The 15,000-nt window shown below is 47.9% G+C and overlaps 1 protein-coding gene across 2 annotated transcripts in view; it reads left to right on the top strand.

The window, feature by feature from the left end:
• The window catches only part of LOC306917059 (prospero homeobox protein 1-like), a 53,946-nt gene extending 53,068 nt beyond the window's left edge, over positions 1–878 (top strand). For both annotated transcript variants that reach the window (XM_079495180.1, XM_079495181.1), the window contains exon 7: positions 482–878. In XM_079495180.1, coding sequence (XP_079351306.1) covers positions 482–667 — 186 coding nt within the window. In that variant the 3' untranslated portion in view covers positions 668–878. The remainder of the gene's footprint in view (positions 1–481) is intronic.
• Positions 879–15,000: the final 14,122 nt, after the last annotated feature.

The following is a 15,000-nucleotide window of genomic DNA, read 5'->3' on the forward strand; positions in this document are numbered from 1 at the left end:
TATAACAATGTTTAAAACACCAAAAGGGGTTCCCGCCCAAAATGGGATAATGTCCCCCTTCCCCTCTCTCTCTCTCTCTCGCTCTCTCCTTTCTAACCCATTCAGATCTGAGGACGCATCCGTGTCACCGTATAGCTTTTAACCACTTTTTGAAACTTGAGCCGTTGGAAAATAGCTGATCTACAAGCTCGTAGCGCGGCACCGAGTGCCGCGGAACAACATATTTTCAGATGGGGATCGGAGGGGCCAAATACATATAATTGTTGTCGGACATGAAATAGTTTGAGAACCGCTGGCATAGAGAAACAGAAAACTATCAGAAAACTGTCATGATTTAGAAGACATTTGTATAGAATCTGGTCCCATTGCAGCTCTTTATGGATTAATCTGTTCTGCACATCTTTCTGTTTGTCGTCGCTCTCTGACTCTCTCTCTCTCTTGTCCTCAATGCTCTCTCTCTCTCTCTCTCTCCCCCCTGCAGGTCCCCGATCGCTTCCTGGAGGTGGCCCAGGTGACCCTGCGTGAGTTCTTCAACGCCATCGTGGCGGGCAAGGACGTGGACCCGTCGTGGAAGAAGGCCATCTACAAGGTCATCTGCAAGCTGGACAGCGACATGCCCGACGTCTTCAAGTCCCCCAACTGCCTGCAGGAGCTCCTCCACGACTGACGCGGCGGCCCGCGCCAATCCCCCCCCCCCCCTCCCGCGTGCCGCCTAGCCCCGGACGAGACGTTTCCGATTGGCCGCGAGGAAGACGAAGGGGGAGGAGAGAGGAGGAGGAGGACACGGGTATAGGAGTCGTGCCAAAGGACGGAGAGACTGACGTCGTCGTCGTCTCGGCCCCCCGAAGGAGGCGTGGCGTCGGGAAGACGTGCGGACTCAGAGGCATTAAGGCGGTGCAAGGTGGCCGCACTCCCCGGGAGGGGAGGGGAGGGGCCGATGGGGGTTGTGGGAGGGGGCCGAGGTGGTTTAACGTATTTTATGTTTTTTTCCTTTTTTTTTCTCCGTAACTTTCTTTCGGTCAGAACGACTTTCAAAGACGTTTAAAAAAATATAAAAACCCCGGAGATGTTTTATAATGAGAAACATATTCCTAGGTGGAACGACGCAAGGTGGTGAAGGAGGAGGAGGAGAGAGAGAGAGAACTCCAACTGGAACTAACTCATATCACATGCAGACGAGGAAAAGGAAACACGAAAGAGTGAACGAGAGAGAGAGGGAGGGGGAGAGGGGTGGGGGGGGACGGATGACGACGACGTGTCGGGAGACTTTTATGAAGGGGAAGGAGAAAGGAGATGGAAGATCTTTTTTACACACCCCCCCCCCCCCCCCCCCCCCCCCACACTTTCTTGTTCTACTTCTTCTTCTTCTTGCACTTATAAGGACAAGCACCCCCCCCCCCCCCCCCCTCCTCTCCTCTAATCTGCGTATATACGTTTTGTCTGAAGGAACAAGTACTGCAGGCGATGAAGACATTGATTAGATGATCTCTCTCTCTCTCTCATCTGACTCGGTGAATAAAGGGAAAAAAAAGGAAGAGGAAAATTGAATGGAAGAAAAAGCACAACAGAAGATAATATATGAAGACTTTTTTATTGTGGATGTTTTTAGGTTTCTGAGAACTTTTGTTTTTTTCTCCCCAAAAAAAACTAAGAAAAGTGATGTTGCTGTAATTTTGTTCTCCCTCTCTCTCTATCTCTCTCTCTATCTCTCTCTCTCTCTCTCTCCTTTATATAACTGAGTTCTAAACAGCCTCTCGTATGTGAATCCCTGGTTGTGTGCATGCATGGCGCACACACACACACACTGCACACGCACGCACGCACGCACGCACGCACACACACACACACACACACACACACACACACACACACACACACACACACACACACACACACACACACACACACACACACACACACACACACACACACACACAGACACATACAAGTCTCTGTGGAACAGGAAAGCACAGCAGCGTCGCCAAGACGCTTCGTCCTTTGATTCCTTAAAGGTTTCATGACATTCATTTATTTTTATTTATCGTTTTTCTTTTAGGTTTTATGACCTCAATTACACCCAAATAACCTCAATTACACCCAAATAACCGTGGTCTGGAGTTTTCTCTGGGGTTTGGACGCCTTTTGAGCTGCAATGAAAACAAGGCAAAACGGCGAAAACAGTGACATCTGCTGGCAAATCCCATTGACATTTGGATTTGCAGGCTGTGACATCACAGACAGCAGGAAAATCAGACCACAGAAAATCTACTGAATGTTAAAAGTTCAGGGGTTTTTTTTGGGTGCAATTGAGCTCAGAGAACCTAAAAAAACAATTAAGAAATATTACAAAAACATTTGATTTTTAACAATCCCTTTAAAAAACAAGAAAAAATAAATAAAAAATAAACAGGTCTTGTTGTTTACTTTATCCCTCGTTTTTCCTTCACTTTACTTCTTTCTTCTTCTTCTTCTTCTTCTACTTGTACTGAGACTGGCTGGGTGTGTTCGTTTTGACTGTGTGGGTCACCCCACCCCGTCCTCTTGGCCTATAATATGTTTTGCGGGAACCCCTATAAAGCAACATGAGGGAGAAGGTTGTTATGTCGATGTAGCGTCCCCTTAACCCATTCAGGACGGGAGAAACCCCTCTTCGTTTTTTTTTATAAGCTGTTGAAAAATATAGCTATTTTGAAAAATGTGACGCAAATCTTTGAATATATATAATCTTTCAGAGCGAACGTTTTTAACTCAAATCTTTGCTTCTGGGGGTCGGCGGCCAATTACAGTAGGCCTACATATAATTTTTGGTGGTCCTTGACATGAAAAACTTTGAGAACCGCACTGACATAGAACTATAGGTTTTTCAGAAAACTGTCATGATTTTGGAAGACATTTTGTAGAATCTGTTCAGTCCTAAATGGGTTAAGGTCCCCCCCCCCCTCCCCCTCCCCCCCAGTTTTCAGTGCGTATACAGTCGCAGTGCTGGGTCGCAAATTCACGTTGACACCGATTCCTTTTGTACTGGTTGTTTTTTCCAGCCAATCACAGTGAGCAGAGAATGATCCATGACCGCTTATTTATTTGAGTTTTGCGTCGGTGGTCGAACACAACGCTATACAGCTATACAACTCGGCCTTATAGCCTATATAAGAATGACTATAGTTCCTACTTCTATAGGTTATTTTACTATTTTGTGTAAAAAAAAAAGAAAAAAAGAAGAAGCTCCACCTTTTGGTCATGGAGTCGGTCTTGAAGTGAACGTTTACGTCATCCATGTTGTTCCTGCACAGCTGTGGCGTTTTTGCTGATCGCAGAATAACACGTCAAACCAAACCGCGGCCCGGCGATATATCCCGCCGCGGGAAAGTTTAGGCCGAAAAACTTGTCCTTTTTTGTCTTTAAAATGCAAGGTTGTCATCTTACAACTGCAACTCATAAAGAAGGGGAAAAAATCCTTTTAACTCAATGCAACTGTGATCGCATCATCGTCTGTGGTTAAACTCATCCTGAGGCATTTGTATAACGTTGAAGGTTAAGCAGAAAAATGCTTACCTGGGCATTGCGAGGGAAATATGGCTTTTTTTTGCCCCCCCGAGATTTCAGCTTCGCCGGTTTCAGGCTTCGCTGCGTCTCTTCTAAGTGTGTTTCAAGTCAGTGAACATATACTGTAGGTCGTGGTTCCCAAACTTTTTCATGTCTAGGACCCCCAAATTGACACTAATAATTAGCCCTATGTTAAATCAGTGCTATCGAACCCCCTTTACGTCTGTGTGTTGTTTCGAGAATATTGAACCAATGGAAAGTAGTAAAAAAGTGCTTTGGAACAAAACCTCTTAACTCCATTGGACCCTCAAAATGTCTGCTAATAAAGAAACTAACTCCACCACCTCTCCCCCTCTGGTGGAAGTAATTGACAATACAAGTTACAACACCAACTTTGATGAGGCTTGTATTGCTTTGTTTTAAAAAATATCAGGTTAACCCATTCTGGACGGGAACCCCTTTTGGTGTTTTAACTAAGCATTATGTTGTACTTTAGCTATTGAAAAATAGCAGATCTACAAGCTCATAGCACGCCACCGAGTGACACGCTACGAGCATGTAGGTCTGCTATTTTTGAAAAATCGTAAAAATGCGGCACAAATCTTTGAATATATATTCTTTCAGAGCAAACTGCCACATCAACATCTCTCTCTCTCAGCTTGTAGGGGGTCCCGGCTTCATCTCTCTCTCTCAGCTATAAGGGGGTCCTTGGCATGAAAAACGTTGAAGACCCCCGGTCTACACTGTACTCCACTGTATTCTACTGTACTGTAAACAGCCAGGTCACATGTGAAGTTATTGTTTTCCAGGTTTTAACTGCAAAAAAAAGGAAATAAAAGTGACAACACGCTGATATTTGTAGCTTGTATAGATGTAACGACTCCTCCTCTGATACGTTATTTATATTGAAGATAATTATTCCTATTAATGTTATTCTGATGATGAAAATTGATATCATTATTATTATTATTATTATTATTATTATTAATGCTTGCTACAGATTTGACCAGTGGTTTACCTATCGTTTGTCCATCACAATGCTACATGAAATAAATTATTCTTTGAAAGAAAAATAAATCAGATTGAGAGCTTTGTGTGTGTGCGTGTGCGTGTGCGTGTGTGTTTGTGTGTGTGTGTGTGTGTTGTGCGCGCGTGCGTGTGTGTTTGTGTGTGTTTGTGTGTGTGTTGTGTTCGTGCGTGCTTGTGATCGTGTGTGTGTGTGCGTGTGCCTCATGTGTCATGTGGTTTCGCAGAATTCGCACCCTGCTCTGTTTGAGCTGAGGAGTGGCAGAGAGGGCACACTTTGTGTGTAAAGCACACACACACACACACACACAGAAATCAACCAAAGCGTAACTAGGCAACCTGAATGGTCGTTTTATCTCTTCTCTATCCCTCCTCTCTCTTTCTTTTTCTCCCTCCCTCCCTCCCTCCCTCTATCTCGATCTCTCAATGCTCTCTCACTCCCTTCCATGTCTCCGTATAGTCTCTCTCCCGCTGTCCATCTCCCTCTCTCCTCCTCTCTCCTCAAGTCTCCCTCTCCATCTCTCTCTCCCTCTCCATCTCTCTCTCTCTCCCTCTCCATCTCTCTCTCCCTCTCCCTCTCTCTCTCCCTCTCCATCTCTCTCTACCTCTCCATCTCTCTCTCTCCCTCTCCATCTCTCTCTCCCTCTCCATCTCTCTCTACCTCTCCATCTCTCTCTCTCTCCCTCTCCATCTCTCTCTCCCTCTCCATCTCTCTCTCTCTCCCTCTCCATCTCTCTCTCCCTCTCCATCTCTCTACCTCTCCATCTCTCTCTCTCTCCCTCTCCATCTCTCTCTCCCTCTCCATCTCTCTCTCCCTCTCCATCTCTCTCTACCTCTCCATCTCTCTCTCTCTCCCTCTCCATCTCTCTCTACCTCTCCATCTCTCTCTCTTTCTCTCCCTCTCCATCTCTCTCCCTCCCTCTCTCTCCCTCCCTCTCTCTCCCTCCCTCTCTCTCCCTCTCCATCTCTCTCCCTCTCTCTCCATCTCTCTCTCTCTCCTCCTCTCCCACTCTATATCACCCTTCCTCTCTCCATCCTTCCCTGCCCCCCCCCCCCCCCCCCCCCCCCTGTATATTCTGTACAGGAGACATGCGATCCCTTGTTGCCGTTGCTGATGAATTGAGAAGAGGAGAGCTGTGCGATTATTGTCAGCACAATAGACTCAAAAAGCTGCTGACGCCTAGATTAGCCAGCACAAAGACGCACGCAACGCACGCAACGCACGCACACGCACACACACACACACACACACACACACACACACACACACACACACACACACACACACACACACACACACACACACACGAGGCACAGGGACACGGCCTGTCTGCCCCGGTACCCCAACCATTCCTCTCCTCCTCATCCACCTCCCTCCTCCTCTCGTCTCCTTCTGTCCTTCACTTTATGCCATCGACCCTCCCCCTTTCCTAAACCCTCCCCTCTACGTATGTCTCTCCTCTCCTCTCCTCTCCTCTCCTCTCCTCTCCTCTCCTCTTCTCTTCTCTTCTCCTCTTCTCTTCTTCTCTTCTCTTCTCTTCTCTTCTCTTCTCTTCTCTTCTCTTCTCTTCTCTTCTCTTCTCTTCTCTTCTCTTCTCTCCTCTCCTCTCCTCCCCCTTTGCCTTCCACTCATTATAATATCCTGTTATCCCCCTTTTCTCTCCTCCCTATACTTTCACATCCTAGCTCTCCCCATCTGTCACTGATCGTATTCTTTATGTTTCCTCTCCTCTCCTCTCCTCTCCTCTCCTCTCCTCTCCTCTCCTCTCCTCTCCTCTCCTCTCCTCTCCTCTCCTCTCCTCTCCTCTCCTCTCCTCTCATAGCCCCTGCCCTGCCCCCACACCATGCATGCCCTCTATGCGTTGGCACCAGGCATCGCTGGCAAGACTCCCCATGCCCACTGCCATCACCAGCACAGGATGAAGTGCCAATGACTCTCTCTGTATAGCACACGCACACACGCGCGCGCACATACACACACACACACGCACGCACACACACGCACACACATAAAGGGAGAATGAATGAATGAATGAAAGCAGAGCTTGTGAGATATATGCTTAACATATACTCATCATTATGTCTTGTTTGTCTTTGATGTGACACAGGCACATTTTTGCAGTGTGACACCATCATACGACAAAGTATACATCCAGCTATTGGGCGGGGGTGGGAGGGGGTCGGGGGGGACAGACACGTTTAATTTCCAAAAGTCTATTTACAGGGAAAGTAAAAGTTGCTTATATATATAGAGCTTGACTCAGCCTTATTCGTAATGCGGTGAATATGAATATCGTTGACCTTGTGCGACGTGCGTGTTGCGGTCCCCAAACTCCTGGTCTCCGCTCCCCCTCTGTTCCGTACCGTATCCGTACAGTACAGTCCTCTCAAAGCGTTTCTCCTTGAAGTTAAAGAATGCACCGCTCGACTTCTCACAGTCACTTTCAGAAAGTGCAAAGCAAACCGACTATAGCCTACAGTATAGCCATTGCATGGAGGCATGATGACATCTGCGGCTGCAACCTATCGATTATGTTCTTAGCGGCTGTTCTATTGATCACTTTTCATTTTGAACGTATTTTAATTCAACTCAATTTATTTGTGTGGTTAAGCCCGTAAGTAAAGTAAGTAAGTAGCCTTGCCGAGCCATGAGGCCCATAGGGCAGGAGCCTATCTCCTGTTTCTGTAGCGTGAGGCAGCTTGATGTACAAGTACACCCCCTGGACATGACACTAGTATGTCACAGGGACTTACCCCCAATCCAACCCTTGATGCTGAGTGTCAAGCAGGGAGGCACTGGGTCCCATTTTTACAGTCTTTGGTATGACCCGGCCGGGGATTGAACCCCGACCTCCCAGTCTCAGGGCGGACACTCTAACCACAAGGCCACTGAGCTGGTGAGTATAAGTAAGTAGTGAGTAAGTAAGCCTTGCCGAGCTATGATGTCACATGAGGCCTTGCCGAGCCATGAGGCCCATAGGAGCCACCACTGAATGTTGACGAGCCTCAAAGCTTTGTGTCTTAATCCGTATAGGTTTTCATGTTGTCTATCATTAGGACAGGAGGGGCTGAGCAGGAGGTAGGGTCACACACACACACACACGCACGCACGCACGCACGCACGCACGCACGCACGCACGCACGCACGCACGCACGCACGCACGCACACACACACACACACACGAGCACACGCACGTGCGCACACACGCATGCGCGCACACGCACCGTCTGCCTGTGAAAGCACATCTGAGCAGGGCAACAATATAACAGCTGTGTTTGTGTTGGCCTGCTGATTGTTTCATTCTCAATCACCCCGTCATCCGCACACAAACGCTTACACAAGTGACTGTGTGTGCACGTGTGTGCGTGCACGTGTGTGCGTGCGCGCGTACACACACACACACACACACACACACACACACACACACACACACACACACACACACACACACACACACACACATAGATGGCATAACGGGCGATAGATCTTTTGTCGTGGGTAATGGCCACTGTTATTGCGGAGAAGGGAGAGAGAGAGTTTATTATGGACGGAAATCTCATCTCGACATAATTCTAACAAACAGCTGGATTCATCTCCTCTGTTAACAGCAGCTAAAGTGGATTGTGCATTGTGTATTATAGCATGGTGGTGTATGGGCTCACTTTGCTCACTGTTATGTTGCAACTCGGGTTCCTTATACACGGGGAACAGTGTCTGACTGTGACCTGCAGCAAAGGTGGGCAACTGTGACGATGGAGAGGGCCACTATGGTTGTCTCCACCAGGCCCAAGGCATGGGGAGAGAGTATGTTTTGCACTCCATCCGTGTGTGTGTGTGTGTGTGTGTGTGTGTGTGTGCGTGCGTGCGTGCGTGCGTGCGTGCGTGCGTGTGTCCGTCCTTCCGTCCGTCCGTTACCAGCTAATCTTCGGCACCGTTGACCCTATCCATGCCAAACTGTGCACACACACTCCCTGGATGCCAACGACAAACCTCTGCCCCAAATAATAATATAATACGGCCTGTTATAGCGCCACCAGGAGGCCGACTTTTGTAAAACACATGTTTTGATAGGACTCCTCCATGTGGCCCCCCGGGGGCCGCCAGTTGACCTGCATGTATGACCTGCAGCGCTGACAAATACGTTGAACCACAACTTGGTTTGCATCTCTGCTTCAACATGCGGTGACAGCTGCTCCATGCAAATGTTACATACAAGGCCTTGCTGTCAGCTCCCTATAGTCTCTGCATGTCCACCCTGTCCACCCAGCCTCTAAGGCCTGACTCACACCTTCGCAACAGATTGATGTATGCTTGTTGTATGAGACTTATTGACTGATGCACATGGTTTGACACAACATTTGTGTTGTATGAGGGGGTGGGGGGCAGTCGAAACACAGCCGAAAGCCGTACAACGCAAATGTTGTGTCAAACCATGGGACTTCCATTGGAAATGCATTGGGGAAAACAAACCCTTTTCATACATCTAGCATGCATCAATGTTGTATGCTAGATGCAAAGGTGTGAGTCGCCCCTCAGGCCTCACTCACACTGTTGCAACATGCATACAACATTTGTCTTGTGTCTTGTCCGTGTTTAATTAATGGCCGCCCCCAATGCATTTCCAATGGAAGTCACATGGTTTGACACAACATTTTTGTTTGATGGCTGTTGTGCCCCCCTCCCCCGCATCAAACAAAAATGAAAACTATTGAAGAGAGACTATGACTAAAACTAAAATCTAAATTTGCTGCCAAAAACAACACCGCTGCCCCCCCTGCCACTGCCCCTCATGTCCACCTATACTATAGTCTCTGTCCCCCCTGCCACTGCCCCTCATGTCCACCTATAGTCTCTGTCCCCCCTGCCACTGCCCCTCATGTCCACCTATAGTCTCTGTCCACCCTGCCACTGCCCCTCATGTCCACCTATACTATACTATAGTCTCTGTCCACCCTGCCACTGCCCCACATGTCCACCTATAGTCTCTGTCCAGCCTGCCACTGCCCCACATGTCCACCTATACTATAGTCTCTGTCCACCCTGCCACTGCCCCTCATGTCCACCTATAGTCTCTGTCCACCCTGCCACTGCCCCTCATGTCCACCTATAGTCTCTGTCCACCCTGCCACTGCCCCTCATGTCCACCTATAGTCTCTGTCCACCCTGCCACTGCCCCTCATGTCCACCTATACTATAGTCTCTGTCCACCCTGCCACTGCCCCTCATGTCCACCTATACTATAGTCTCTGTCCCCCCTGCCACTGCCCCTCATGTCCACCTATAGTCTCTGTCCCCCCTGCCACTGCCCCTCATGTCCACCTATACTATAGTCTCTGTCCACCCTGCCACTGCCCCTCATGTCCACCTATAGTCTCTGTCCCCCCTGCCACTGCCCCTCATGTCCACCTATAGTCTCTGCCCCCCCTGCCACTGCCCCTCATGTCCACCTATAGTCTCTGCCCCCCCTGCCACTGCCCCTCATGTCCACCTATAGTCTCTGCCCCCCCTGCCACTGCCCCTCATGTCCACCTATAGTCTCTGTCCCCCCTGCCACTGCCCCTCATGTCCACCTATAGTCTCTGTCCCCCCTGCCACTGCCCCTCATGTCCACCTATACTATAGTCTCTGTCCACCCTGCCACTGTCCCTCATGTCCACCTATAGTCTCTGTCCCCCCTGCCACTGCCCCTCATGTCCACCTATACTATAGTCTCTGTCCACCCTGCCACTGTCCCTCATGTCCACCTATAGTCTCTGTCCCCCCTGCCACTGCCCCTGTCCACCTATACTATAGTCTCTGTCCACCCTGCCACTGTCCCTCATGTCCACCTATAGTCTCTGTCCCCCCTGCCACTGCCCCTGTCCACCTATACTATAGTCTCTGTCCACCCTGCCACTGTCCCTCATGTCCACCTTCATCCGATCCGTCTTTATTCCTGCACTTCACTTCCGATTTAGTCGTTACATCCCAGACTAATGACAAATGTGACTCTTAATTGTCCTCTTTATACCTTCACATAGATGCATCCATCATATATGGATGGATGTACTGTACAGTATATCCATCCATCCATCCATATGTTACTGTACATACAATAGTTGCATGCCATCCATCCATCTATATCCATTGTTCCATTCGTCCGCATGCATCGGCTATGAAATTCTCCTGTTCATCATTTCAATCCTGCAGTCCACTCCTCTCTCATTCTCTCATGCTCCATGATGCAACTTCCTCGGCCCTCACCAGTCCATTTATCTCTCCCTCCCTCCCTCCCTCCCTCCGTCCTAGCCTCCTTCTCTCATCCCCAACTCTCTCTCTCTCTCTCTCTCTCTCTCTCTCTCTCTCTCTCTCTCTCTCTCCCTCTCTCTCCCTCCTTCCATCAGCGATCTGTTCCCTAATCAAACACCATCTGCCGTCCCATCCCCAACCTGTCAGGAACAGCTGCCTGCGGCTCTCTTAACAACCCTTTAACAATCCTCTGACAACTTCCACGGCCCGCCGCCCAGCGGCCCTGTGCGCCCTTAGCTGCTGCGGCGCTATAAGCAGACCTGGCGGCTCGTGACGCTCAACATGCACACCGCCGTGCGTGGCGCCGCCAGGCCGCTTGGTTTATACGGCGCACGAGTTCACGTTCATGTGTGCACTGTCTAACTCACACGGGTATTTGTGTGTGTGTGGGTGGGTGTTTGGACGGGAACTGGACTGTGTGTGTCAGTGTGTGTGTGTGTGTGTGTGTGTGTGTGTGTGCGTGCGTGCGTGCGTCATGTTGAGCGTTAATTACCCTGCAATGAGTAGCCATTGAGTAGCAAAGTGACCGCCGGAACAGCGGTTGAAGATTCACCCCTGATGAGAGAAGACGAGAAGTATAGAAACGAACGATCGCAAAACAGAAGAACAGGAGAGGAGACTCTGAATCTGAAGAGGAAGGAGGTAGAGGAGGAAGGGAGATATAGGGAGGAACGACAGAACGAAAGGAAGAAACGAAGACAAAGAAGGAATGAAACTGAACAAATAGTATGGTAATCACTTAAAGGTAGATTCAGTGATTTCACTTAAAGGAGCATTCAGTGATTTGGGTGATTTGGAAAACCACCCAGTCCGCCCCGGTAACAAAATGTGCACATGCACGCTCTACAGTGGGAAGTGCAACAGGCCAACAGCATATGCACCAAGGCCCGCCCCCACTCGATCATGATTGGAGGAAGGCCCCACTCATCCTGATTGGATGAAGGTTTTGCCACCCGCCACCAAAACTGAAACTAGGGTTTTTTGACCCCAGGGGCTCACTGGGGACAGGGAGGAACTCCTTATATGGTCAGCACACTCTATAGTAGGGAGGATTATCCAGAAAAAAAGAAAAAATAAGTGATATTTGAATTAAGTCAAATCACTGAATATACCTTTAATTCAAATATCACTTATTTTTTGTTTTGTTGTGATAATCCTCCCAACTATAGAGTGTGCTGACCATATAAGGAGTTCCTCCCTGTCCCAATGTGAGTCCCTGCATGGGGTCAAAAAACTTTAGGTATCGTTTATGGCTAGGTGGCCAAGTCTTCATCCAATCAGGATGAGAGGGGCCTTCCGCCAATCATGATCGAGCAGAGGCGGGCCTTGGTGTGCGTGCTGTTGGCCTGTTGCACTTCCCCACTGTAGAGCGTGTGCATGTGCACATCTTGTTACCGGACGGGGCGGACCGGGGTTTTTTCCAAATCACCCAAATCACTGAATACTCCTTTAAATAATAGGGGCTCTATTTCCGTCCATGCTAAACCTCTTATCCCTATAAACTTCTTTGCCTTTTTTTTTGAGTGGTGCAAACCACTCCAACAACTGGCTTTGTTAGTACCCGTGTGTGTTTGTGCCTGTACGGGTGAGCATGGTTGCTATGGTTAATATGTGACGTCATTGACATCAACTATAACATTAATGTGTAGTTGCACCACTTGTTGTGTGGCTAAGTCTATGGACTTTGTATGACGGATATTCTTCTGTACATCAAAGCCAATGGTAAATGACGTAAGTGGGTGACTTCATCATCATAAATAATCATCATGATAAATATTGACCTGCATTGAATCCAAGGCTTCATGGGGTGTGTAATTGATAGAATACAAGTCATTCTTTGGGGGGTGAACTGCTCCTTTACACAGATCTCGAACGAAGATAAATCCCCTTGCACTATAGTGAGGACCAAATGTCCCCACAAGTATAGCAGAATATGACTCACAGACCATTTTCCTGGTATCGCCAGATCAGAGTCAAAAGGTGCAGATGAGAATTGCTGTGTGAATTGGCATCGTTAAGGCGTGCATGGCAACAGTTTGTGTTGTGTGTGATGTCACACCAGAAGATATATAAGATGATGCACCGTGTTGAAAATGACTGCAGAGGTCGAGAGAGAGAGAAGAGAGAGAGAGAGACACAGACAGACAGACAGACAGACAGAAAGGCGATGTTGTCTTGGACCGTTTCCAAAACAGGAGGACCAAAGCGAGCCGGACATGCTGCTGTAGCAGTGAGGAAGAAACTATATTCCTTTGGAGGCTATGTTGTTGAGTCCTTCAACAACATGGCACAAATGGACGTCCATGTCTTCAACACAGTGTCTTTATCCTGGAAGAAGTTACCTCCAGTGGAACCTGGAAGAGGAGACGGTCACCTTGAGGTTCCATCCAGGCGCTACGGCCACACAGCTGTGTTGGTTGAAGATACAGTCTACATCTGGGGAGGCTATCATCCTTACTGCAATGTGCTTTATGCATTTGATGTTGACGCCCACAGATGGTTCAAACCCAGTGTTTCTGGCACTGTCCCAGAGGAGAGGTCCCACCACTCAGCCTGTGTGTTGGGGAAGGTCATGTTTATCCATGGAGGATCCATCAAGACTAGATACTGTAATGTTACGTACACGTTGGACACCAGCACAATGTTCTGGTCTTTCATGAACACCAGAGGAACTCCACCTTCTGCTTCATACGGTCACTCTGCCACCATCATCGGGACAAAGATGTTTCTATTTGGGGGCTACATTGCGGTCAGTTGCTACAACACCATCAGAGTGTTTGACACAGAGACAGACCACTGGCTGATCACACCTTCTGCACAGCCTCTTCCAGAAGTACGCTACTGTCATTCTGCCTTTACCTACAATGGAGAGCTGTACATATTTGGTGGCCGGAACTGGAACTATGATGGAATCAATGATTTGTGGAAATTCCGTCCAGAGACCTTCTCCTGGAAGAAGGTTGAGCCCAAGGGGAAAGGACCAGGTCCAATGTATGGTATGAGCTGTTGCATGGTGGGGCATTGTATCATCCTTTTCGGAGGATACAGAGACAACACACCCACTGATGAGCTGTACATCTTAGACTTGAGTCCTTCTCTTAAGACTTTATGTAAACTAGCAGTTATTCAGTACGGTCTGGATCAGTCTGAACTCCCACACGACATCAGGTGGGAACTGGTAGCCATGACAACCAACAGTGTTCTCACTGCCAACAAGGTCACTAAATGAAGGAAAACCAGAAGTCATTGAGTCAACTAAACCAGACTCCATGTGACCAGTCACCAGTATAATGACATCACTCATGTACAGTATGACATCACCACTATGATGCCAGTCATCTCCGTATTTGGGCGTAAGGTTTTCAGCCCAAGTCAAGGTTGTAATGTTGTGCATGTTTCATCCTCCTGTTCCGTTCTGTCAACTTAACTATGCTCAATAAAACAAATGCTTTCATTTGGACTGAGCTCAGAATGCACTTGAATAGAGTGCCGAAGTATGACGTCAATTACACATCCTACCTGGGTTGGGTTTTTATTTTTTTGAGCAGTGCTGGCCCCTCCTATGCACAGCTTTGTGTGTGTCTGTAGCACCAAATGTGATGATTTGATTGGCTGATTTGATATGATGACGTCATTGTCATACATCATCATCTTGATGAAAGGCACCGCTCACTGTATGATGATAAGAGCGCCGCTCACTTCACATGAGTGTGATTTTCATACTATATTTTGAAAAACTTTGAATAGTTTAAATAGCCAATCTATACATTGACACATTGTGAGCTTGTAGATATTTTAACTATTCGAAAATGTTTTTCAAAATAGCAGTAGTAAAAGAAAAAATCACACCCGTGTGAACTGAGTGTTTTTTTTTATTGTTATAGTTACTGTACATTAGAACCAGGAAAGCATCTGTGTCACATACTAACCATAGCAACCATGTTCGTTTTTTTGGTTGCTAACCATAGCAACCATGCTCGTTTTTTTGGTACGAACAAACACGGGTACACGGGTACAAAGCCAGTTGTTGGAGTGGTTTGCACCACTCAAAAAGGCAAAGTATAGTTTTGGAATAAGGGGTTTAGCGTGCATGGACGAAAATAGAGCCCTATGGTTGACCGGAATTCCCCAGGGCTCTGCAC

The sequence above is a fragment of the Electrona antarctica genome (assembly GCF_951216825.1).
Source record: "Electrona antarctica genome assembly, chromosome: 24".
NCBI classification, from domain to species: Eukaryota; Metazoa; Chordata; class Actinopteri; order Myctophiformes; family Myctophidae; genus Electrona; species Electrona antarctica.